At 34.3% G+C, this 27,765-nt stretch overlaps 1 protein-coding gene across 1 annotated transcript in view; it reads left to right on the forward strand.

The window, feature by feature from the left end:
* The first annotated feature begins 11,498 nt into the window (after positions 1-11,498).
* LOC110377187 (uncharacterized) overlaps positions 11,499-27,765 on the forward strand; it is a 42,989-nt gene continuing 26,722 nt past the window's right edge. Inside the window, exon 1 of the mRNA XM_021335937.3 lies at positions 11,499-11,869. Coding sequence (XP_021191612.1) covers positions 11,815-11,869 — 55 coding nt within the window. The 5' untranslated portion in view covers positions 11,499-11,814. The remainder of the gene's footprint in view (positions 11,870-27,765) is intronic.

The following is a 27,765-nucleotide window of genomic DNA, read 5'->3' on the forward strand; positions in this document are numbered from 1 at the left end:
TAGAGGACGACCCCACAGTATTCTTTAATAGATTCAAAAACAATTTTCACCGTGTGTATTTTAATCCGTATAGTGAACAGAAAGGGTATGCCAATTTTCTTAAAAATATGAATGAAGTTAAAAAACTAAACGAGGAACATCCAGGTAGAGTTATTGCTTATCAATTGAACCGGTATGCAGATTTGGACCCAGCTGATATTAAAGAGCATTTTGGGATAGATATTTTACCTTGTAAGTGCTTTTTTATTTTTGTTTTTGGCTATTTTTACGATGGATTTCTGTTTCAATTTGATTTCTTTTGATCACATTATGAAATAGGCCCTTTTTATTATAAAATTGATATGATTTGAATAGTATATTTTTCTTGAAAGTGTCGTTTATGCGTTAAAGTAATACCATGGTGAAAAATTTTATTTCAATAAGTAAATAATTTTTAATTGTAGATGATCACGTAGAGGATGAGAAAGAAGCGATAGCACGAAAAGAAAAGCAACACAAGTTTTTGGAAGAAATGCACCTCTACGACTTGAACGAAGTGGAAGATTTATACGAAGAATGGGTTAAAAGATTCGGAAAAGCTAATTTTACCAAAAAATTGGAACAAACGATCCATTATTATAGGTTTGTGAAAACTGTTGTTGAAGCCAATAAGAAGAATTTTGCGGGACAAAATGTAAAACTTGGTGCAGACGCTGATGTTCTTAAGGAACCTGATCAATATTTCTATGGGTAACATTTTATGGAATAAAAAAAAGTTAATGGTTTTTATTTTATACATATCCCACCGTACAATATCATACGAATAAACAGACGACAAGAACTTAACTTAAATCTCTCTTCGTGAATCAATCGCGGTAAATACGAAGATGTACGAAGAAGACGATCATTGAAATCTAATAATAGTGGCTATATTCGCCACACAATATTAATCTATTTAGTAGCAAGTATAAAACAATCATAAACAATATGATACGTATGAAAGTTTAAATCGTGCCCCAGTATAAAGCATAACAGCACGTTTCACTTTAACCTGTCTCGAATAGAAACAAGGAAGTAACGTACGATATGTCTGCCCCTATTTTCTCAGTCCAAGGATTTAAAGGAGTATGCGAGCGAACACGGGTAGCGTTCTACGGACTTTTTAGAGAAACGACGCCGCGTAAACAAAGATTATATTGTACTGTTTTACTTGCAATTTGTTACTTTAAGTGTTAGTGGGAAGACTAATGTTTTGTGGGTGAAATGTTGTGACGGTTTTATGTTATAGGTCTGATGTTGTGCATGTAATGCTGGGGTATTTGTTGGAAGGGCTGAAGTTTTACAATGTTTTACTTTTTTTGAAGCAAACAAGTAACTTTGTTCAAATAGCACTTATTTTATTTATTTATTTATTTATCACAAAATACAAGTGTTATTACAGGGGAACCTAATGCAATAGTGTATTTACAATTTTACTTGAACCAGTTTGGGCCAAAATACAAATATCTAATTATTTATGATGCAGAGATACATACGAGAAATATGAAGGTAGAGAAAGTAATACACTTTATATTCTCAGTCTTATGAAAACACAAAGGAATGTTCTCATATTACACTAAACTACAGACTACACAACTTTATTATGAAAATTAAGCATAGTTCAGTCAATGCTTAGTAATTTAGCCTGGGAGCGGTAAATCAGAAATCATGCGTGCAGAATGTTATAGTGAACTGTGTGTTTCGGTTCATAAAGTCAAACAGGATAAATTACATGCATATTTAGAGCGCTTAGTAGTTTGTAGCGCTCAAGAAGTGGGTTTTGACGCATAGCCGAGTAATTAGATAAAATTATACCTAAAGACACTAAAGTTTCATAGCTGTCATAGTTATTGTACCTAATTAAATCCAATTATCTATCAGTTTGACTTCCAATAATAGTAAAGTAATTTTTTACTATATTTTCCCAGTGGTTACTGGCCTTTCAAGGGAATTATATTCCGCACCCGAAAAAGAAGGCGCCTATGATCTTTCTCAAGCTCTAGACGATATAGTAAACTTTACAAATCAGTTCAGTGATTTTGTCGTGAAAATTACAACCGTCAGATTTATAGACTAGGATATTAGTTAGGATTCCTGTTAAGAGAATTTATCAGATTTATCAAAAAGCTCTTTATCTATCTTATCTAACTTGTCTAGTAAAAACAAGGATCGTACAAGCTGTCTTTGGTGAAGCATCACGTACTAAAGTGCACCTTACTAAAACAATACACTAAAACAGTACTAAATTGTTGTTTAAAAAACAAAAAAATTCTGCCCTTCTTGTGGACATTTCGTATTTCAGTGTATCGACAAATAAACAAGGCGTGAATTTGAATCGTGAAGCGACGTGAACATTTAAAAACAAAAAATATGAACCACTCGTTACAGCCACGGTTGCGTATTCAGTGTTTCGCATGATAGGAACGGTGATATTATACGGCAGAAAGAGCAATTGACGATAAAAATCTAGGAGTATTTGCGGAAAATATTTTCTTTCGCATAATGAAGGGGAAATATGAGAAGCCGCTTACGTGTTTTGCAGTTGCATCGATGCAATCTGAAATTTATCAGTTACGGTTGTTCCCAATATTATTTCAATAATTATGTTCTATCGCTGGTTTTGCTTTCTATATAGGTACTATATATTGTATAGGGCTAATGTCGAAATTCTATAATATTTTGAACGGCTGTTAAATACATAGGTAATTTAGTCCCCACTAACTTTTAACTGAGGTTTGGTACTGTCAGTATTGTCTACCTAATTTATTTTTAAAATTAGAACAATTAATGACCCAGTAAACAAATGACGAACGTTCCAGATTTACATACAAGAGAACTTGGAAAAGCATATACAGACAGGAGTTATGTTTGATCCCATTCAAGTGGGCTAGGATTGAAAGCTTTACACTGAGCGTTATTCTGCCACTACGGAATTTCTCTTGGGATGAATCTATGTCGAAATAGATGGCTTGAACAACGTACAAACGTCGTTACGATTGCAACTGTTTTGTTCAGTTCGAAGAAATATCTAGCGTTCGTGTTACAGATTCTTATACATGCTGAGTTGTATATGCAGATTTTAAAGATGGTATTCGTAATAAAGTGAGAGTGTGTCGTCATTGATTAAGGAAATTATTGTGTGCTTGAGAATCGTGGTTCTATTAGCTGGTTCTTGTAATATACCTAAAAAGTAACTTGGACCTGGAAGTTGAAAATACAATGACGTAAAGACTCTTTTCAATTTTTATATGACGTGAAACCACCGAAAAATAGCTAAGCAATGCATGTAATAGCAGTAATGTACGAGTATACCTATGATTAAACTGTACGAAAAGCACTTTTACACAAAATTAAGAAACACTTGAAGTGTAGATGTAACTTGATTTCAAAATTAATAAAATATTCTAAATTGTTAATTCAAAAACAAATACTTGGAATAGTTTAATTCAAACATCTGAAAGTAGAGCAAAAATTTGTCATTTTCAGATATTTGCTCTAGATTAACTAAATGTTAATTCGAACAAAACCTGAGAACGTGTCAAAGATTTTATCAACATATTAATGATTCATAAACTGAGTAAAGTGTGCCAATTTACTGCTATGAAAGTCACAGAACCCAAACGACGAAAGGATCAATAAATATATATTTACTACATAATATATTAGGTACTAAAATCACAAAATACCAAAGTACTAAAATCAGTCTAAGTGGCACTATAATATATTAGGTTTTGTGAAGTGTGTCGAATAATTTGCACGCATGTGTACGTACAGTGGTAGGCAATAAAACAACACAGTGCGAAAGGATGCCCGATTCTGATACGTCTAGTTAGGTAGGTTTAACCCTGGATTTTGGGCTTTACTCGCTCGAATATATACACCAATGACTTTTTTTGTCGAGCTCAAATCAGCGAACAGCCGCGCTCTTCCGATAGTGCCCCAAAAAGGAATCTGGTAGAATTCGCAGATCTGGGATTTGGTTAGACTACGAGACACGATCACTTTTTAAGCGAATAAAAATTTATTGGTCTTCGAATTTTGTCTCACAATTAAAATTAAGGAACCTTACCCTATTAAGTTTCATAGGCAACTCAATTTTTGCCAGCAATTAACAATAATTTACCTCCAGAAATTAATTTGAATTTCGTTTTAAATTGTTACCAAAACGTTTACCTCATAGCGCAGACAGTTTGATTTTCACGTTACAAAATTTCCATCAAAATTTGAATTGATAGCAATATGCGTAGGTTCGTCACTAACGCGGCCTTTGTATAGAATATAATTACGATAGTACGTGCACTTCAACCCAACCCTTCGGAAACCACTTGATAATATCATTAATTTGCGGAGTCTATAATACGTCCGAGTACATTACCCCTACTACGATCGTCTAACGAAATATAATAGTTACAGTAAGGGTGCGTCTACACTGTGCAAGTAGCTTGCGCCAAATGCGCAGGTTACATGCATTTTAAAAGCGTGCAAAATACCCACCGCGTGTTCTGTTGCGTGCGCGGCGCGCAGGTCACTTGCGCATGTTGACTTGCTCCAGCTACATGCACCGTGTACGTACACGCACCCTAAGGTATGTTGTTGAAAGAGACATGTGTGGATATTGAAACAAGACTAGTAAAAAAAGAAGTTGGATACTATTCTAATAGAACCTTCTTTCTAGAAACTGATTAACTAATTCGACTGATTCCTCAACTTAGCACTCTGGCAGTTGATCTTTCACTAAGAAGTTTTTAATGAGTGAACTTATAACGCAAGTTAAAACTCACTTTTCAATTAGTTTGCAGTAAAATAGAATTCAAAAAATAACCAAACTTACTCATAAGTAGAGCAGTAAGACTTTTTTGTCGCATAGCATCGAATTCACGAAGGCCGGTAGTTTAAAAATACGCTTTTTAGTTTAAAATTACGAAGCAAGTTTGCTAATGGATGGACGGAGCAAGTCCTTCTCGTTAATCTTTATAAAATGAGTACTATATAGTACTGGCTGGCCATAAAACTTAATTTTAAAATATTATGACTGTGTATTTCCCTTTTATGCCGCATCAGTAAGTGCCCCTATAATATTTTATGTACGCCCCAACGCTAAAGCTATATCTTTTGATGATATCGACACTATTCTGTTTGATCTGTAGGAAAGTAATAAGATATGGCTTAAGAAGAGTAATAACACTTTAGGAAAACATTTCAGGGTTCAAGTTTAGTACTTTTCAAATGTCGGCTTTAGCTGACTGCAAGTACGCGTTTTTAAAAATCATTACAAAATAATTCTAGTGAAGTGAATACAGAATTTCATAGTAAATGGTCATCAAAGTCGTAACATATTTATTGCCATTCATGTACAAAGCTGAAATGTTTCTGTTTCCAGGAACTTAATTGCCCATACTATGTGAATTTGGACAAAGTAGAGGCAGCCAAAGCATGAATCGTGGTAGCAATTCCTAGGAAAAGCTCTTTTACTAAAAGCTACCTACATACACAGCCACACATATTTACTAGCTTTAAAAATGCAACTTCAAAATTCGTAGAAGACGAATTTTTGGTTACTTACGTCAATCATTTACAAAAAAAATTAGTTTTAAATAAAGTGTGTTTTAACACTAGAATACAAAGACCGTTTCTGGGACTGACATGCGCAAATAAGGGCATTTATATAGGGAAAGTCAGATAAAATAATTCTTCAAATCAAACTTTAAAAAATAGCATAAGCGTACACTTTTACTGTTCCCAAAACTAAACTATGTCCTTTATCTTGGGAGTCAGAAAATGTATAGGTACATATTTATACACATTATATGATACTTGTCAAATTGTTCTCTCAAAACGGAACGCGGGAGACAAATAGAATTAATACTTCAACCATTTCAATGAACATTACTTATAGAAGCAATTCGTGTCCAATCCAACCATGGACACGACTTTACGGCATATAAAAAGCGAGTCGGACAGGTGTAATACTGCATGTATCGCCTTCATTTAGACCAGGGCACTTGACGGTTTACGGCCACTAACATTCGAATAAAGTGTGCTCGTATAACCGGACCGTTCTCGCCGAGCGCCGCATCCGGCACGGCTAAATCCAACCCCTTCACGTGGAGTTAGAGGAAACTTTTTCTGATATAGATACAGTGAGTAATATTTTGAAAAGCCTGATAATACAACGGGGTTCTGTCTTTGTATTTTTTTTTTGTGGTGAAATGTGGGACTCATTCTTATCTCTAGGGAGTGCGTTTGGAGTTTTTCTATGTGGCAATTTTTGATAGCCGATAATTGTATTGGGTTGAGTACTGATACCTACCTATTATTGAGCCTGACTAGGTACTCAAAAAAGTAGGAAGGCATTCACAAAATCAAAAGTTTAATTGCTAAAGCAATCAATAACCTACTTATATCTATGTAATTGAGAACAGCATACAAGCATACTTCTGCTATACATAAACATACAAAATTCAAAACTGTCAAGAATAAAACCTACAGTGGAGAGTTGAAGAGAGTGTTAACGTCAAACCGAACGTTTCTCTTTCCAATTAGCACAATTTAAACAAAAATAGCTCTTGGTTTTCAGCAAGGCTTTACCGAGCGTAACTGCCAGTAGTCCTGACAGGGCTCCATTGAAGAACTATTCACATTTCCTAGTGATTGACAATCGGCGAACAGCGGCCGGGCCGTTGCACTGACCCAAAGCAAATACCAGATAAAACTGGAATGCAATCGATACAATGGGATTACAGACTTCCATGCAGTTGTTAGGCTGCTATTTACTGTATCAACAATACATTTTGTATCCAATCTCTTTTGTATCATAAATTAATTGAATAAAAAAATCTGCTTCAGTTATAAATTAAATCAATGTTTGATTTCATGTCCCGCGGCATTTTTATTATTTTGAATTCTGCTTTTTAGTAATTACTCTGTGTGCAATAAAAATTTACAAACGTGGAGGGGTTTTATTTTTAAAATGAAATTATTGTCAACAACGTTATCAACAGATGAAAACACTTCCATCTTCCTAGCCAGCCGTTTATGAACTATTGCAAACAGATAGACAGAGAGACAGTCAGATAGGTATGTATTAAAGAAGAAAAATGTATCTTCGATCACGTACGAATTTATGTACTAGTCATCTGATTTCGTCGTTATGCCTTACCACGAAGGCATCAGATAAAAAGGACACAGGAGCAGGTAAGTACATAAAATATATACAAAATTGAAGTCTACCAATGTTTTGTCACGTAGATAATGCTACTATTACACCGACGCGTTATGTACGCAAACTTTACGAGGGCCCCGGGGCGAAAAATATGACGTACGACGAATAAATTACTTTTTTCTTCTCGTCGAATGTTTGTTCAAAGTTTTCGAACATTTTTTTTCATCCTTCCCCGATTGTTTACTTGGGTGTTGCAAGGAGTTATTGTAGTTTGATAGCTTGCCACTCCCGCGTATTGGAGTTTTTACACACGATTGATATTCAAGTTTTTTGAATATTGTTGTTTAAGAATAATGTACCTATCCGATGTCGTAAATAAAACTGCTTGTATTTTTTCTTTATTTTTTGTATATGCAAAAGTTTTTGCTCATCAATCAACTAATGTATTAAAAAAAAACCATATGTAGATAAGAAATGATTCAATTTTTGTTCAGCGATATCAAAATTTAATCAATCAAACATATTTCATTAGTCGTCAACTTTTTTCATTGATAGGTCTTATGTAAATAATGACATTTCAAAAATGTCGAACATAACTTATACATGCAAGTTGTTACTTTAACAAATGTTTCAAATACGTATGCCGAAATCCGAAAATATTACTGTGTTCACTAATCTCATGATATTTTTTACAAAATCGTGTCCATACTTAATTTTAACGGTCGACCCAATATTAGATATGATTGGAGTTTTATACAAAATCTATGCTAACATAAACCCGCAAGGATGTAATAACAATATTATAATAGGAATTTCTATAGAAAAATCCAAGTGATAAGGGTTTGAAAGTCAAATTTCTATCAGATAATGGCATGAAAAAAGTGACAAGGCCAGACGTAGGAAGTAATTATGTGTAGTTTAAAGAAAATGTCGATTTCTAACGTATTGACATCCCCATTATTTATAATCGTGTTGTGAAAATGCATTAAAAGTTGATCAATTAATAGGCACAGTGTGATATTTATAAAGTCACAAATAAGGTCGCTTTATATTTTAAGGAGAACTGGTAGGTCTCATTTCAACAAAAACGACTCACTATAAAACATAATCTAGAAAACATAAATAAATAAATAAATAGAAATCATACATGATCACGATAATCAGCCTAGGTATCCCACCACCTAGATGTTTAATCATCCTAGATATCCCATAGTTACATAGAATAATTAAGCTCTCCCGACTACGTGAAACTTTGTAGTACGGAATGCACCATATCCGATGGGACGTGGTTTTGAGGACAAAGAGAGAAACAACCAGCTATTGGCTGGCCAATGGGGATCTGAAAAGGATTTCCATCAACCTAATTGGCTATAAATGTATAAAAAAAGCTTATTATTATATTTTACAAGCTGTACTGATAAAAATAAACAATGTTTTGTTTTTTTTTGGAAAATGTGTTATGCTTAGTCATGGTTATAATAATGACAACGAAAATAACATAGTTATTTGAAACTAGATAAAATCTTCGCTTTCAATTTAAGTCGTCTTATTCGTCACGGTAATAGGTGCACTAAATATCTATCTGTGAGATTTTGGTCGCATTTCAATTTCGATACGAGAACATGATATAAGCTGTCATTATTATAGATAGTTCAACTCAGATTTGCGCGCGGCCCTATGTGTGCGTCGGCTTGTAAATATACAACTTTCATTCTTGTGACAGTGACGTCACAAAATACATAGGTACAGAAGTCAATCTACATATAAAGCGCGTTCGAGTCACGCAGACATAGGTGTCTATGTGTGCGTGTTCACAGACGCGCTGTCTCAAAACAACTCAAAACAGTGCGAGCGGGGCTGCCGTTTTCTTGAGATACGCGCGTCACACACAAGGTAGATAAATGTGCACGCGTTTTGATACATACCTAACTGTAATTTGACTGTAATATTTTTAATTTTAATAACAAAAGAAAAAGTAATAATGGAGCAACAAAAAAAGTCGTATTATATGTAATTGTTCAGTGGACGGTTGTTTTAATCCTAACTAATATTATAAATGTGAAAGTAACTCTGTCTGTCTGTCTGTCTGTCTGTCTGTCTGTCTGTCTGTCTGTCTGTCTTTTCTTCACGCCTAAACTACTGAACCGATTTGTGTGAAATTTGGTACAGACATAGTTTGGAACTTGAGAAAGGACATAGGATAGTTTTTATTTCAAAAAAAATATATAAAAATAGAAAATAAAATTTATTCCGGACATATAGCGCCATCTATTGGTCAAACCAAAAATATGCCGGAAGTCACTATATCATGCGAACGAAGTCGCGGGCAAAAGCTAGTACAACAATAAACAGTGAACTGTCGTTTTTTAGCCTGCCGTATTACCTACTATAGTATGGACCTACTTATTTTCTCATATTTCGATGGTTCTTTTAATAAACGCAGTAGGTAGGTACAGTTAGGTGGGTAGGTAAGCGCCCTGGCGGCCTCTGGCCCAATGCCGTAATAAGTTTTGCTAGTGTCGGCCCAGGCGAACCGCCCAACCTACCCTCAAAGATTATTACTAAGTAGTAGGAGTTGATAATTCATGGCGAGAGTATGTTGTAAGGTAGACGAAATAAAACTCGCAAATCAAGGTTTCTGTAGGTAGAAGCAAGCTTAGATCAGGGACTGTACCAACCCATTACATACAAAAATATTTTTTTTCGCAAGTAAAGAGTAATAAGTAAGTACCTATAAGTATATGTATGAATAACAAAATTATAAATTGCGGTTTCTGAAAAAGTTCGGTATCTCGTTCAAACGAATTTCCGTTGAAAGTGTTTATTAACCTCATGTATGCCACATTAAATATTTTATTATTATTGGTTTATATTTCATTTTTCCTGTTTTATTCTCAACAAGAAATCAAATAATTAGATACGAGTACCACTACCACGTTAGTTTTATGCGCATAAAAAGTTGACGACCCTAGCGCGACCGCCGAGTTTAGGCATGAAAAGTGAAGTACATACATGAGATTGACTTCTGTACCTATGTATTTTGTGGTGACGTCGTCCGAGCATGACGTGTTCTCATCGCTTTTTGTTATGGGTATAGTTACGAAAATGTCTAGTTCTTCACGGAGAAAATGTTTTAAGGAGTCAGGTAGCGTTTCAAAAAATGAAACAACATTCAAAGCTTTTTATTATTACATTTTACAGTTTATCATTATTTTCTCATACGGCTTTTCAAATTGACATTGACAGTATCTAATAAATAAATGAAGTGAAATATCTAAGATGAATTAAATACTCCTTACATATTTTCTAGCTCGGGGTACGCGGACAATAAATAAATGTGTGGACTAAGAATATAAAAAGACCTATAATTTAGTATAATAATGGAAACAAAATGTGTGGGGAATTTAAAAAAATTATATTGCTTCGCATAATGTCGACCAAAATAAGACGGAAATAATGAAACTCATAAATGAACGTTTAAGTCAAATTGATGAAGGGATGTTGGGTAATACTTGTCGACATGTACAAAAGAAAAAAGAAGAATGCTATAGACATTTTGACATGGAGTCAGAATTTATAATTAATATTGGTGAAAGTAGCGAATCCGAAAATTCATCATTTGATTTTTCAAGTAGCGATACAGAATCATTATAAATAAATAAACTAAATTACGTAATAACTGTACTTTAAACAGCCGTATATAACTGTATTTGTACCCGACTGTACCTCTTGTCACGCACACAAAGTCACTGTATATGTACAAGGGTTACCCACACATAGGGCCGCGCGCACGACTGAGTTGAACTTACTATACCACCAATCTGCAACGCGCACATTGCTGAAATTTCACCTCATAAACCAACAATGAACGCTCCCAAGGGTATATTATAGAAACGGTGGAAATAGAACGATGAACCTATTTACAGAAGCACCCAAACAAACATTTGATTTGTTACATAAAATAACTATTAAGCATTACGAAAAAAGATAAAATAAATGATTATTGTAAATTACGCAAATTAAAATGCTTTTAGCTACCAATAAAAATGATTATCTTTTAAATATTTGATGACTTTTGTAAAGTTTACAGTTAAGAGCAGTTCAGAAACAAGGGGTTAACAGCGTAGTAAAATATTCCAGGCACACGGACTTAACAATTTACCAGAATGCATTAATTTATCAAATAAAGACCTGGCATTACAACTTTTCACTTAACGATTTCATCAAAACAAACTGGATCTCATTTTATCAATTGTCAAAGTTTTAAAACTTAATCCACTTAAGGGCCCTTAAAGGGGAGTGCACAGTGCGCATGACGCTGCCCTAGCGGGAAACACCAAGGACATTAGGCGGACAGCCTTCGGACTGGGAGCACGGCTCAGTTGCCCGCGCCACTCAAATATGGAATACGCGCGCGAACGGTGGTGTAAGCCAAGTGTAAACTTACTAAACTAACTCGACAATTCCCAATATCAACAATTGTGTTTCAAAATTTGTCCAGGATAAAATGGAAAAAGTGCCACTGTGTGTTTGTTGTTTTTAAAGATACGATTAACAGTGTCAATGTATATGATATGATGTGACTGAGTTTTATTTAATTTTATTGTGAATTAGACTATATAAATTATGTAATTATGAGATTTTCTGATTACGTAAAAATGAAGTTTTTGGCGTTTATTGCGTTGTGTGGTGAGTAGAAAAGTGCACATTATTCTAAAATAAGTTAAATTAAATTGTGTTCTGAAACAATGGTGCAAACAATAACATTTGACAGACAGAACAATGAAAAAATAAAGACACAAAATATCTATAAACTTACTAAGTCAAAGCAGTTATTAAAACAAACGGCAAAAGAGGAAATATGACACATAATCCAAACATTACGCGAGATAATGTTGGGTACACATTTTTTCGGGTCCCTAATATAAACTACCCCTAAGTTATCATAATTATCCACCCACGTAACCCCTAGGCCGTTGCCAATAACGTGGCGTGAGATTTATGATTATACCCACAATAAACGAGCCCAAGTTTTAGTAGGGGTCCCGATAGCCGGGTGCGAACCCGCCGTCAATACTACACATATTTACTATTATAAAATATTTCTAAAATACACCCCTTTTGTGGACGTAAATCAACCAGCGGAATAGTCCGACTAAGGGAACATGAAAGGTTAAAGGTTGGTCTCGTTACAGTGTGTCGTAAAAGGGTACCGTACAGATTTGGGCTTCGAATTCCACGTTTTCGGCCGGAGTTTCAAATCAGTGGTCGTAGTCAAAAGGAGCCACTGAAATTACAGTGCCTTTAAAGTGGTGAACGTTTTGATTTCGTTACGTAGGTAGCGTTAATTTACGTAGAGTGTTGAGTTTTCTACACCTACGTTCTTGTTTTAGTAGTATGTGAAGCTATGATTACCCATAGTTTGTTAACAATTTTCCTTATGATTTTCACCGACTACAAAATATAAATGGAAAGCGTTCTTTTCATGTTATCGGACTCTTATTAGTAGGTTGTATAGATGTTTTGCTTTAGTATATAAAGTAATCGGTACTTTAGGTACACTCTCTAGTCTAATTTTATATTCTTAAATAATGGGATATACAAAAGTATAATGATAAGCAAAACAATATTAAACATTTAGGACAGTAGGCTACAAGATTTTGCATAGTTATTTATTCCGGTCTCTTTATAGAAATGTTCTAAATCAGTAATAGTTTTCGCATTGATTGAAGGGTAAGGAAATTTATTTGATTACGAAAGGATTCAGTATCTAGTAACTGAAGTGGAAATGGATTGTTTTCTTCCGAAGTAAAGAGTTCTTCTTTAATTTGCAAACTTTTTCTTTGAACGAGGTTATTTACCAATTGCTCCTAACTGGATACCAATACTTTCACATAGGTAAAATATATCTGTATGTATCTAATAAAAATATTTGATAAATAATCACTCATTGTTAATACCCATATCACGTTGTATAGGCATTTAATATCCGGATGAGAAAAAAATAAACAAAGTAGGTGACTGTATCAAAACATAATCTTAATAAAAATTCCATGAATAAATTAAGTCATTACTCAATATTTATCAAAGTCAAAAAGTACGATGCGCAAGTCAGTAGATAATTAACTGTAGAATGATGAGAATTCACTTTGTCATCGTCCAAGGGGACGAAGTTATGAGATTAAACCATCAAAGTTATACATAATATTGTGTTCCCTAGAGACGATTCTATAGATCGGCCCTTAGGGGAAATCCGTAAATAGATAGTCCGACGTTACAATGTTGAAAAAGTACGAACACGTGTATGTTGTCCCTATAGATTTAGGAAAACTAGTTAGGTAGTTTTATCCTTTTCGATTCTATAGTACGTTTTTGTATGCGATACTATTATACTTTACATTAGATTTGGTATATTGTCAATCGGTTCAGAATGTGTAAATACAAAATTCTCTCTAGCCTAACTGAAGTAATACTAGATTCAAATAGTCTTATTGGAAACGATTCTACTATTAGTATAAAAATTTAATTTTTTTTTTAGAAGAATGAATCATTAATTTACAAATAACTTTTTACAATAACTTAATAATAAATATATATACAACATACAACTAAAACCGTCAACCCATCCTCTCAGAGACAGTGGGATGAGCCGCTCTGCAGAGCTACACGGAATAATCTGATTAATACGTCAATTTCTTCTGCAGAGCGAGCGCGCCTTCTGGCTGTGGGCGAATGGGAGTCGGGTTTATGGCTTCTGGCACTTCCGTCGTCAAACATAGGCACCTTGTTTGATGACACCACTTTCCGGCTAGCTATTTGCTTGCGTTTGGGTGCTCCGTGCTGCTCTCCTCACCGCTGCCCATGTGGTGAAGCTGTCAGCAGCCTTGGACACCACGGCTTGTCATGTAGCCGCAGCGCCGGCCGTTTTGCACGGCATGCGAATATCAATGACATAATCCGTCGCGCTCTTGTTGCCGTCGGCGTTCCAGCCATATTAGAACCCAGTGGTCTGGTACGCGACGATGGCAAGAGACCAGACGGTATGTCGTTGTTCCCGTGGAAGATGGGTAGGTCTTTAGTATGGGACGCGACCTGTGTCGATACTCTTGCACCATCTCACCTTCCTAGCTCGGCGCGATGTGCTGGTTCCGCTGCTGCGGCTGCAGAGGACCTCAAACGGCACAAATATAGTACCCTGGTGGGTAACTATACCTTTGAGCCGTTTGGGGTTGAAACCCTCGGGCCGTGGGGTCCAAGTGCTCATCTCCTATATAAGGATATCGCTAAGCGACTTGCTGACACTTCAGGTGACCCAAGGGCTGGTTTTTATTTTGGCCAAAAAGTAAGCATTGCCATACAACGTGGCAATGCTGCCAGCCTCTTGGGTACACTCCCGGTGGGCAGCGATGAGGAGTTTTTTGATGCAATTTTTTAAATATTTTTATTTATAGTAAGTGTATATATTTGGGTAATAAGTTAGTTGTATGTTGTACTATTAGTTAGAAAACTTCGCTTCTTATCTACGAATCTTAAAATAAGTGTCAATTAATTAAAAACACAAGCAGTTTTTTTCGATTTTCTACCTTAACACAACGCTATAAGATTCCTTTTGTTTACAAAACAGTATTTTTGTCTTAAGACAGGATTTGTTTGTTACATTTTGAAACTTTACAGAAGTAAGTAAACGAGTTTCATTAATATAGCCAATGGGTCGATCGATTGTCCTGAACTATTATCCAAGTTACACTTGCGTACTAACCTTCTAGGGCTCAGGCGTAGGCCACTTATGCAGATTGCTTCTGTTTCTACTAACTATAGAAAAAATAGCTTTCTCTTGCGTGCAGCACATGCATTCAATAATATGCCAGAAGACTTGGATGTAGATCTCTTTTGCACAAAAGCTCTCACAGTGAAACGTTTATTAGCGAATATTTTTTTTTTTTAAAGATTGACTCGCGTCTATAAATGTTGATCTTTAATATCCTTAATGCGTTGCCAAAAACTATACCTACATAATTATATATACTTTAATGTTACAAAAAAAAAAAAAAATTGTATCACTTAATTGTTAATGTTTACTCCTTTTTTTTCCAAAACTGTTGTTATATGAGGTCTACGATAGTTATAAGTACTATTATGTCTTTTATTGGCGGAAGCTTGTTGTTAGCAAATTAGAAATATAGTAAGTTATTAAAATTGTCATTAGTCTGTAAGCTTTCCTAAGAATAAATAAATAAATAAATAAATAAATAATTGAAATTAAAAACAGACGAAAATCGCTAAGAAACTTATTTAGAAATTAATTACTTTGTATGTTTGATACGTATTGGATTGAAACTTTTAAACCAAGAAAAGACTTGATAAAAATATGGAATTTGACGATTATGAAATGAAAAACGAATATTCATTTACAAATGTTTTGATGTAGAAGAAGAAGTTAGAGAAATAATAATTGGAATATTATGTCAACAACAGGTAATAAGGGTACAAGCATCATCACAGGGTATCATAATATACTTAGTTATATTATAATATACTTAGTTACACCGGCTCATTTGCTTGTCCATCAAAACAATCTTGGCGATCTTTACCTACGGATCAAGTTACATTTTGTAATTTTTTCGTCATCATCCGTATTTTTATATGTATGTTGGTGTTATGATGCAGTAGGTATACAATATACATATGTATATGTTTGGGAGTATTGTTAGTCAAAAATTATCTTATCGAATGACCTATATTTATCGTTTGCATTTAGTAGCTACATATATTTTGGTTAAATTATCCATCGATTATTTTGTAATGTCATAATGATCAATTATAGTGTGTAAACATTTTCATTTATATTACAGGCTGTTATACAAAAGGCCTCACTTTTACTATAAAAACTTGTACAAAACAGTATTCATGATTTTATAGCAAAAAAATACCTTTTGTAAAGAACTAAGTTCATAGTACAAAAATACTTTCAGAATTAATATTCTTTAGCATTATTGCGTAAGTCTTTAGACTCGTAGACTGTTTTTATCCAACATTTTCTAGTTCAGCATGAAAATATGCAATGAAGAATGTTACAGAGCGTGTAATAAGGGAAGCAGTATTTTTATGAAGACCCTCCCTGACCTCTGCTTTTAGAATGAAGCCTCATTTTTTTCGGTAAATTTATAAAGCTCTCTTTTAAAACTCACTTTTGTGAACGATGGTTTTACTACGGACGCTTTTACTGTTTCTTTGTGTAATCAGGATTGAGTTATCTATCTAATATCTGCAATCAAAGGCAATGAATGGAGATTATTTATTCAAAGAATACTTTTCATTTATAGGGAGAGCAATAGCACAGACCAATGCTATATAACTCTTTAATCATTTATGTAAACGGAAGTAGGGTGTAAAAGGAAGACTGATAAAATTACAAAAAATAAGCTGATAAAGTAACCCGAAAAATAAAATGATAATGTTACCCAAAAAATAAAATGATAAAGTCATATTTTAGTATGTTGTCTGATTAATACAGTACTCAGACATCCGGCATGATATTAGAATAAAAAAAAAATGATTAAACACAGCTCATCAATTGAATTTTAGTACAACCCCATGCAACGATATACCGGTAACAACCCTAAAGGTAACCTTGATTAATTTTTATAGGGACGGGAATGTTATGACGTCATCTAACATATGTCATGCTTGTTTCTCGGCCCCAATGCAACTGACCCCCGTGTCAGGAACGGATGCACCTCCCTAATTATAATATGTCTGTCATAGTTTTTTTTTAAATGTATTGTTTTTTTAATTGAAACGAGCGAGTAAAATGGTTGCCTTTTTGGATATGTTTGTAAATAGTTATAAGATAAATTATGAGTGCACTAGTTTTTTTATATAAAAAGCATGTTTTGAACCATCTTTTTTTACTGACCCATTTTTTAAATAATTTAGTCTGTTAAAATTTGCCAGAGAAAGTATATTTATGTACTTACCTAATTATACTGCACGGTCCAGAGATTCACATTCTCGACATCTGTAAAAGAAAATGACTTGATTATGTTATGAAAATCCTAAAAGTCTTGATAACCATAACCGACCAGTTGATTGATATGAAACGATTCAATCAAGCGCGATTTACAGCAGCAGAACTTGGTAGCCAGCCAACGCGTTAACTCCTGGGTTTGACTTATCTATCTGTTTGATTGCTTCAAACTACTGGATACTGGGCATCAGTCCGTCTAAATTGTATTCGATTCTTTGAGAAAGCAAGGAAGAAAATACTTATTTTCTAACAATTATCTAATCTATACTAATATAGGTAATAAAGAGAAACAGTTTTGTGTTTGTTTGAACCCTTAAGGCTCCGAAACTACTGAACCGATTTGTAAAATTCTTTCACTATTCGAGAAGCTACATTGTTCCCGAGTAACATGCGCTGTATTTTATCTGGGTACGGGCAGAATTCTTAGGGAACGCGAGTAAAACCACTTGAAAGCGGCTAGTTGAACATATAACTATACTAAAAAAGCTACATTTCAATATCAAATATAACTTTGGTAATATTCGTAATAAGATAGTTTTTTTGATTATCGTAAGACCTTCAATGTCTTTCAAACTGTTTTTGATATATTATTTTTCGAGCGATGGATATTACTAGAAGACAAATTGGGTGATTTGACGTACTTACATAGATTCTACTAATGTATTTTTTATTATTTATAAAATATTGATTCTATTTAAAGGACTTTTAAGTTGTTATTTTTAGATTCACTTGTAACTAACTATGTATGTAAGTAAATCTTGGAATCTTAATTTGCCCCACATTTCGGTCTTTGATTAGGATACAATTTTGGACACGCTCTTATTTCTGATGACTATACATGACTAGCGAAGAAACCTCGTTACAAATCCAATATGGCGGCCTCCCCAAGATGACGGGCTTTTAGTTTTTAAACTGTTTTTGTTTTATATACGAAACTTATCTAATCTATCTAGGTATAACCTGCAAAGAAAAGTACTGCGGGCTACATAAACCACGAGTGTAAATCCTCAACTAATTCAGTCTATTAGTGTTCAAAAACGGATTGATGCGAAGAGTAAAGCGAAACTTTTGCTTAACGAAACAGAACACGGTATGTAAACTCTTGTTTATATTTCAACACTACACGACTAAGCTGAGGGGTAATAGTAAGTTACAACTAAGTTAATTATTAAAGGGCATCACATGAACTCTCGTATGTTCGTATATAGCATATATATAGGTACGTATATACGTATGTAAGTCGTAACGTTTGTAACTTTAGTGGAAGCCGACTTCTGTTTTGATGTTTATTGAATTATGTGTGCGCTCTTTTTCCTTATGTGACGTGACTTAAGGGTAGCCTTATATTATGAGGGAAGGATATAAAATACAGGACTGCGGTCGCTTTTCAATGTTCAGATATTTGTTCTAATAACGGTCATATGTTTTTGTTCAATTCATATCAAGGGTCAATATTTTTTTGATGACGATATTTCGTTTTGAAGTCTAGTTTTAATGGAGTTCAATGCCACAAAATTCAAGATCGTGTCATTTTGGGCTTATTGAGAATTCGTTAGCCATGTTAATTAGGTGGCCCTTGTACAGGGAGTGTATGGGATTTACTCGATACTAGGATATTAAAAGAAAATCAATGTTTTGTCTGGTAGCAGGGCCGACTGACGGAACATACCGGATGTCCAATTACCTGGGAAAGTAATATTATAATATTTTATTCAGAAAAAAATATGTTTATCAAGCCTCAAAGAATACCCTTATAGGTATTTATTTTTAATGAGGGAATTTTAACCTTTTGGTAAATATAAGCTTGGAAGCACTCATATTTAAGTACTTACCGATTCTCTGTTCAGTTATAAAGTAATTTTCTTTCTAATTATTCTTTTACCTTTTATGGGTTTCAAAGAAAATCGGACCAGCATAACTAAGGCTCAGAAACAAAATTACAAAACCTTTTTAGAAAGAAAATGGGCAAAGAGCAAATGTTGCTGCGTACCTCGAGAAGCATAAAAAGGTTTTGCCTTAAAACGAGGCAGCTCTCCGTCCGATATTTGGAGCAGCGTAAAGCTATCGGAAAACTACCGCGGCAAACGTACAATGTGTGTAGATGTGTTGTGTGTACTCCCACATATCAAATTGTGCAGAAAAAACATGCCAAGTCAAGTGTGAAACAACACGAAGCTCAAAATAAGAAAAGAGGCGGTATCATTAAAATTAGGCATAATTCATCACGGCTCCGTCTTTTGGGTTTCTAGAGGGATTAAATGTAAGAGGGTTATTGTGGACGTAATTACAAAGGCGTGGTATTTTAATCCCGTCAAAGCCTGGAACTTGAAACAACATCCGCTGACAAGTTCGTTAACGTCTTAAATTAATTTTCATTTAAAATTTGTCAATTGGCGACGAAATTAAACGAAGTTTGTCGTTTCTTGACAACGCGGGATGTCTGGCTCGCGGCCAGCCTCTATTTTATACAGAACTTTATTCTTTGTCTACGTGGACGCAGCAACATGCTTGTGAATGCGAATACAAAGAAAATATCATAAATTTTGAGTTACTGACACACGACCGAAGCATCAAATTCAGGAAAATCCAATTAAAATTCAGACAGAACCCTTATCTTTGAGCAGGAATTAATTAAGAGCTACGATTTATTGCCTGATAATTGAAATTAAGTAAAACATCATAATATTCAAAGTTGGTATTAACATATATTATTTTATAATTACAAAATATCATATTACGTTTTTCTACCTACAAATAAAGTATTAAATGCCGCAATCCTGCAGGTATTTTATGAAGCCTCCCGCGAGCGCGCAGGCAGATTTCGTAAATAAAACATGGTATCTTTTTATAAATAACCGGATACTCATTGACAGCGGGCGGCCGCTACCCGCCGGCGATTGCATGGGAAATTGTTAATTCTATTGGAGCGAAACACATAGGAAGCGTAGCACCGCGCACGCTGCGACTTGGCACCCTTCCAGTCAACGATTGTGCTTTACTATGGCGATTATTTTCACTGGTGCACTATTCAAACTGCTTCGGAATACGACTGAATAGACACGAAAGAATTTTCGTGTGCAACGACCGACTGTAATGACCGTTTATTCTTTGAAACACGCTCGGTGGAAATCCGTAAATAGGTATAAAGTACCGGTGCGACGTTCGAGCCCCTTTTCAAATGTTTACAATTGTTATTTTACGAGCCGCTGAGCGAAAAAAAAAATCCAAATTCGACGTCTTCTAAGATTTATTTACGCGAAAATGGAGGATCAAATCTGAATTCGTTCATGTTATTTTTATTTTGTTACTGTAAATAACATAATTTATTTGATTTTCATGAAAGTATACGTTAAGCAACTCGTAACGAGCTATATCTATAAATAAGTTGATTGAAATGCGAACTTGGAAACTCAAGTTTAATTCCGTACAAACTATGGCAAAACTGTGTGGTTTGTTCTAGAATTAGATAAAGTAAGTAATAGTCCGATCGTGTAAGCTATAATAGAGTAGCCAGTGGGTCGGTTCAGCCAAATAACAGTTTGATGCATGAGACTGGGCGGAGCATCGTGCCAAGCGGCTCATTGATGATAAATCCTTGCTAGAAGCCAAATTAGATACCCTCAAACGTGAACGTAAAGTTGGTCGGCGGTATTTTGTGGAGAAATTACGGTGAGCACGTGACATACCCATTATCCCTTTTTCATTATCGGCCATCCATTGTAAAGAGCGGACTCTGCTTTTACTGTAGATTTTTTCTTATAAGATTTATATAGTTGGATTTCTTTTATTCCTTTTATGTAATTTTTCGTACACGGGGAATGTTATTTGCTGACTATTCATAATTCTATTATACAGACTTTTATATACGGGAAATTATAACCTGGCAAAACCACGAACTTATTTTACCTAAACCTTTTTATATGTTTAACATTAAAACATTGGGCAAAATGCATGCTTTTTCGTATGCGTGCCTAAACCAACTGTAATTTGTAGTGCCTCGCCTATGTTTCTGACAAAAAGAGGCATTGCAATGCATTGCATGTCGAGCACAGCTTGTGTTAAATAAAAGTATTGTACATACAAAACGTTTAACATGTTCCCAGAATAGTTTTTGTACTCTTACGAAAACAAAGTAATATTTTGTACAGAATAAGAATTTGATGAGAAGCTACAACGAACAAAATACGCTGATAAAGTAAATACAATTATTTTAATAGAATTCTTTACTTAGCAGTTAAATCGGCTTTAGATTTAAAAAAAGCTATTATTTTCCGTAATTAAGAAGAAAGATACATTGTATACAATTGGAAACCCTTACCCTGATTCTTTTGTTTTCCCTATATAAGTTAGCACGTACATAGGTACTCAGCCCCATATCGTTATGTCATCACAACAAAGACTCGGATGGTAACTGTGTACAGCTTTGTGGACAAAAACCAACAATGATGGATCGTGTTTGCGACACAATAATCTTATGTATACATACTTTATACATACTTTTGTTGGGCAAAAGTGACATTATTGTATGGTATATGGGAAACGTCGTGCAATGTTCAAGAGACAGGATAAGCTGGGCTTGGAAAATAAACCATTTGTTACTTTTAGTAAGCTATAGCATTGCTTTGGCTTGCGATAGAATCTGTAAGAACGCTCTCCAGAGATTTCAATTTTTAATACTTAATGATTGACTAGAACTTGACGCACTAGATATTGGTCATCCGATGTGAAAAAGTAACGAGGTTGTTCCATGCCTATTTTACCGAGTTATTCAAAATATGTACCTACAAATGTAGCTCAACGTCTTCGGTAATCACATAATTTATTACGGTCGTAACAGAAGCTCAAACTAACTTCTAATCGGAGTGCTATTCTTCCAAGTTTTTACTCACCACACCCACACTTATCGACGAGGAATCGGCTTAAATCGGTCGGAAAAAGGTTTAAGTCTTTGGCATAATAAACGACGTCGCATCGCATCTTCCGAGCAGAGCCTGATCCTATCCGTTCGACGGCAAACCAAGACGTAATAATAGTGATGCTGGAAAGTGCATCAAACGTCACGAATTTAACGTGTGACAAATGAAGGTTAGCTTTCTTGAGGGTTTATTAAAAAGGTTAAGTATTAAGAGGCGTTGTTTTGGTTAATTCTTGATAGATGCCTGGTGATAGTGTATTGTATACTACTTTTTCGAGTTACGTTTATTAATGGTAAAAGGCTTTTCACTAAGTTGGTATGTTCGTTGGTCGAAATGGATCGTTGAAATGTTCACAGACGATGTGTGTTGCCTCTATAACATTAAAACCGTCTAGGAGTTCAACTCACATTCGACCGATTTTTAACCTGTAAAAAACACAAACTGCAACAGACTGACCGACCACCGCCGGAGGTTGTAACAGCTGTGATATTCCTCGGTTTGAACATGACATATGTTACGTATTTCCAGCACTATAAGTACATACACTACAATCTAGAACAAACATCCCTATCAAGATTTAAGCTTTAGTCTATAAGCATCTACTTAGTACCCATTCAAAAGGAAATTCACGACTCGACGATTCTCAGCCACAGTTTATTCCAAGAAACGTGACATTTAAGCAGTTTCCAAATTAAACACAGTATCAAGATAAAATATAAATACTACAGTTTCGAGTTGTTAACTATAAAATTCTGAAGATGAATGTTTCTGCGAATTAATCTTGAAACTATGTTTTGTAGAATAAGATAATACAAAATTAGGTTTTAAGGTTATTTAAGCACATAATTCGAAGTTCACTAAATATCTGTAACTAATTATCCTGAAACAAAATTTCAACTATTCAAAAGACTCAAAATCCTAAACAAAATATTGTAATGCCGTCACGAGTTTCGATAAACTATGACTGCTATTAAAATTGCTTGCAAAACTATGCAAAATATCTTTAGAATTGTCACGCTGACATTAAAATTAAGGGCGCAAGCACAGCTTATTGGCTGTACCCCAAGAGCATTTTTTATGTTGACTATTTGGCAGCCCGACGGCTTTTAATGACCAGTTGATGCCTCACTGGCATGCAAGAATCGCCAGTACCACTGATATGCATTTTTGAAATACAATCATCGACAGAAACTGGAATATTTTTATTTAAAACCTTTGATATTTTTAGTTTTTTAGTTTTTGCTGTGCCATTTGCAAAAGGGCGATTTACTTTAAAAAAACCGATGCATTTAAGTCGTCATCCAAATTGAATGATTCAAATTTGTTTTTATCTAGGTACATAAGTATTTGTTATTTGTTTTAAAATACGCACTCTCACATAATATTTTATAACATAAAATTGTATTAAAATATTCTATTCATTATGCCTGTTGCCACTGACCTACCCCAACGCAGATGGCAACCGTGTGTCCTTTATCACGTAGGTCAACCCTGTTTGAGAAGCTCAACAATCCGCCACAATTCAGATATCAGACCTTCAACAAAAAGCCAGGAATCCAAAAAATGCTCAAAAAGAATTGCCTACCAATTGGATTTTTCCTGTATCGTGGGTGCGTTTCCAAACACAAACCTCACAAAATATTCAGGCTTGGAAACACTATCTACGTGCATGCAAATTCTGAGCTCTACGGGAATAAAACATATGACGTATGACGTCAACAATGGGAAACTGCACGAACGGTGCAAATATATACCTATAAATTATTGGATAATTACAATATGGACTAATGAAATATGCTGATCTTTATAGTAAACGAGTATTCCAAGCGCTTTTGTCTACAAGTTTGTAATACGGCAACTGTGTTTTAAATTTTCTTAAAAAGTCGGCCTGTATAGTATTATTCCACTGTATGAGTTGAGTTACGTTAGCTGCCAGAATTTCATTAAAGTAAAAACGTTTTTGGTAGATTCTTACGACATCCTGTACTTGATTATAGGGACCTACCACCCACAAAAGACATAATAATAAAACTGGCGCACTCCGAACCTACTCCTATTTATGTGATCGATTAAAATACGAGTGTATGGTCATAAGCGTTCAAGAGGTCGACGTGCCGATATTCAATACACTATAAAATGTTATAGTGGAGTTCCGTTATTCAGAATTTAATACATAGCGTATCCTAGACATAGTTATGCGAGGTTTCTGTTAACATACAGCTTCCGATATTGATATGCGAGCTTTGGCGAGTTTCATTTGTAACCTGAAAACCGCACATACAATACGTTTTTGCTGCAGAACCGTGCGCGGTTGAGCGCTGACTTTAAAAATGTTAGACAGTTCTAGCACCTTTGTTATTTATATCTAGGTTTAAACTAGTGGGTTTTATTACGAGTTTTTCAAAAGTGGAATAGTTTCTTGCAGTATATGTTTTAGAATAATTCTTGGAATTTTGAACTCTCGAAACTAGTTTTTGTATAGGTAAGAAATTCTACACTATAAGAGATACGCTTCTTTGAGTATGCCTCCATCCGACACGGCACAAGGTTAGCAAAATATTATTATAACTTACACTAACTTAACAGTGATTTGTGTACTAAGTTGAAGCTAGCACACACCTAACAGTTTCAATGAAATATTGCACATAAATAAACTAAATAAGTAAGAAAGATAAAAGTCGGCCATTCATATAAGCACATAGGTGCCAAATAAACTGTGAGTAATACACCTATTAGAATGATTTCTTGAATCAAAACACCATATCATTCGCGTATAACATATTCAATATATTTACGTCGTTCGTGTACCTTATGTCATCAGCCAATAAATCTCCCTACATTGTCGCTTGCAAAATAGATAGTTTTCTCATCATATACGTTACTATATAAATAGGTGTTGGTACATACAGAAGGACGTGTTTCGTTGTATACAATAACATGATCCGTTACGTGACAGGACTACACAGTGTGAGAACGTAGGGGAAAACAAGTGACCATACTTGTTACATTAATATGAGGAACACTGAATATTGTTATCCTTAACTAACAATATAAAAGATCGGCCTTTTTTCTGAGGGTTAAATAGATTTGTACGAAGACTCATTATTATTCTGGGAAATACATGTTATTTACTAGCTTGATAGCTCAACAGTGTAAGAGTAAGTAAACAGTAAAATATGATAACTTTATCTTTATAAAGTAATATTACCTTTTGACACAAATGTAATTAGCTTAATTAAACATCGTTATGAATGATTTATCAGTCAGACGAATTTATAATATTGATTGAAACGTGACCTTAAACCTTAGTATAAAATGCCTCAGTAAAACCTTATTCCAAGTAACACAGAAAGAGCTAGCATCATTTTTATTCCTCCCATCACACATTTAAATTGAAAACATAACACAACGTTCGTTTCGCTGTTCAATTTTCCATATTGGTTGAATGCTTCCATCATTCCTATTTTAAACTAAGAGAATGCTATTCCAAATACAGAGATATGTTCAACTAAACTGTGGATAGACAGCGTTGAATTTCCATTATTTGAATTCCATATGGAGGCGCCAATGCAAAGTCCGCAAGCGAACAAACGATGTGGTTTATATAGAAATGGTCGGTATAAGAGCTCTGTGCAGAGATGCCTTGAACAACATTATTCAGTTCGTACTTCGTTTTATATGTATAATAGAATGTCAATGCTTGAGCAATGCGGTTGTACGTAGGCACTTAGATCAGTCACATGAATCTCACATTTTAAAAACGGAAGCTTGATTTTTGTTTAGAGGACTTAGGTTGATTGAACCCTAAAAAAACTATATTATGATTGTAAAAAATATGATCTCTGATCATAAACTTTAATATTTACTTTACCTTTGCTACTGAATAATAAAAATGTATGTTAATGTTTTTGAATAAAAATAATTGTAATACAAACGTCGCGGCCAGAGATTACAGCTCAATTACGCTCTATGGTTGAAAAGTATTTTAATACGCATAAAATTCATTCATTCAAAAGCTGAAAATTGTTTTTATGCAGTTTAATATGATCCATAATAATATACAGATTGTTATTACTGCGGTAATGATAATTACCGTTATGGCTTTATATTTCATTGGCATTACACGCTATCCCTTAAAAAAGAGTCCGAAAAAACCTTATACACTTCCAGAATTATTTTTAAAATCTATTCCAACATGAAGCTACAAAAAAAACATAGTACCTAAAGTGGGCAGGAACAAGACATAATAAGTAGGGTACGATCCCAGCGTAGTAAAAACCTATTAATATTAATGTGCTATCTACGCCAAGGTCCAAAAGTTATCAGCCGGGACGCTGGTAATCACCATTCTAGCTCAATGCTCTGATGATTACCCACATGAGATTTGCCGTAACTCTAATGAGAACGGATTATAATTAAAATAATTTGTCATTTAAAATTCTGTGTAAAGGCGCTATATTTTTAATTATTAAAAGGTTGATTAAATGATGTTTTTAGGATGGGGTGAATAATTAGAATTAGCAGGGGTAAAGATGAGATGTAATTAACCTGCCCTATATTAAAAAAAAATACTTGTTAGTTCGAAATAAAGAAGCGAATACTCGTTAATACAAAGCTTCCTCTAAAAACTCTAGAAAAAGTATTTTAAAATTGCAAAAAGTCTGCTTCTTATTGTGTTATTTATATAAATAGCACTACATACTTACTTATTAGAAATCCCAGTTCTTATTACTTACTACCATTTACAATACAAATCTCCATCACCTATATTACCTACCAATATCACGACCTGAACTTAAAACGTGTAAGAAAAAAACAACGAAAAGGTTTTTATTCTGTAAAATGTTAACTCCCTCAAAGTTCTGTCGTCCTAGCAGAAAGTTATTAATGACCGCTATTAATATAATATGATTTATGCTAGACTGAGTCGTATTGATGCCAAACGTACACGTGGAATAGATGTCTAATGTTACTAACATAATAATATGAAGGTTAGAAAGCTAGCATTTCTATGATATGAATAAATAAATAAACCTAGTTTTGGACTTAATATTGTTTGTAGCTGATTATTGACAAGAATTTCCCGTGTAAAATACAGCAAACATACACGTAGGAAATAATAATTAGCTTCTATAATATTGGTAACTGAAATGTTTTCTTACAAGCATTTTTTAATATTTCGATATTTTAGCTTTGTCTGAGTTGCACTAATAATAAAAATTTACTAATTGTAAGATGCAGATTTTCGTATGTTAAGTAATGTAATCATTTAATTTAATAATTTTCTTCTATGACAAAAATATATCTATGTATCTATGAAAAAATGTCACATTATGTATTAATTCCGAAGATGTTATGTTGACGGAAAAAACGTAAGTACTTCAATTTATTTTTCCTCCCCACACAACTTAACGTAAGTATTTCGCTTTTCGCAAACTATCCGGTAATATCGTCGGACATCTATGCCGTGTAGCAATATTATATAATAATTCAGTCCAACGTCTTGTCACAGCGAGTGTGCTATTCCGAGATAAAACAGTGCGACAGCCAGACATTCAGGTAATTTCATAAGTGTTTCTGCGAACACTACTTTTTTGGGACAATACAGTGAAAATAGGACACTATCGGATAGAGACACAATG

This window comes from Helicoverpa armigera, chromosome 2 (assembly GCF_030705265.1).
Source record: "Helicoverpa armigera isolate CAAS_96S chromosome 2, ASM3070526v1, whole genome shotgun sequence".
Classification (NCBI taxonomy): Eukaryota; Metazoa; Arthropoda; class Insecta; order Lepidoptera; family Noctuidae; genus Helicoverpa; species Helicoverpa armigera.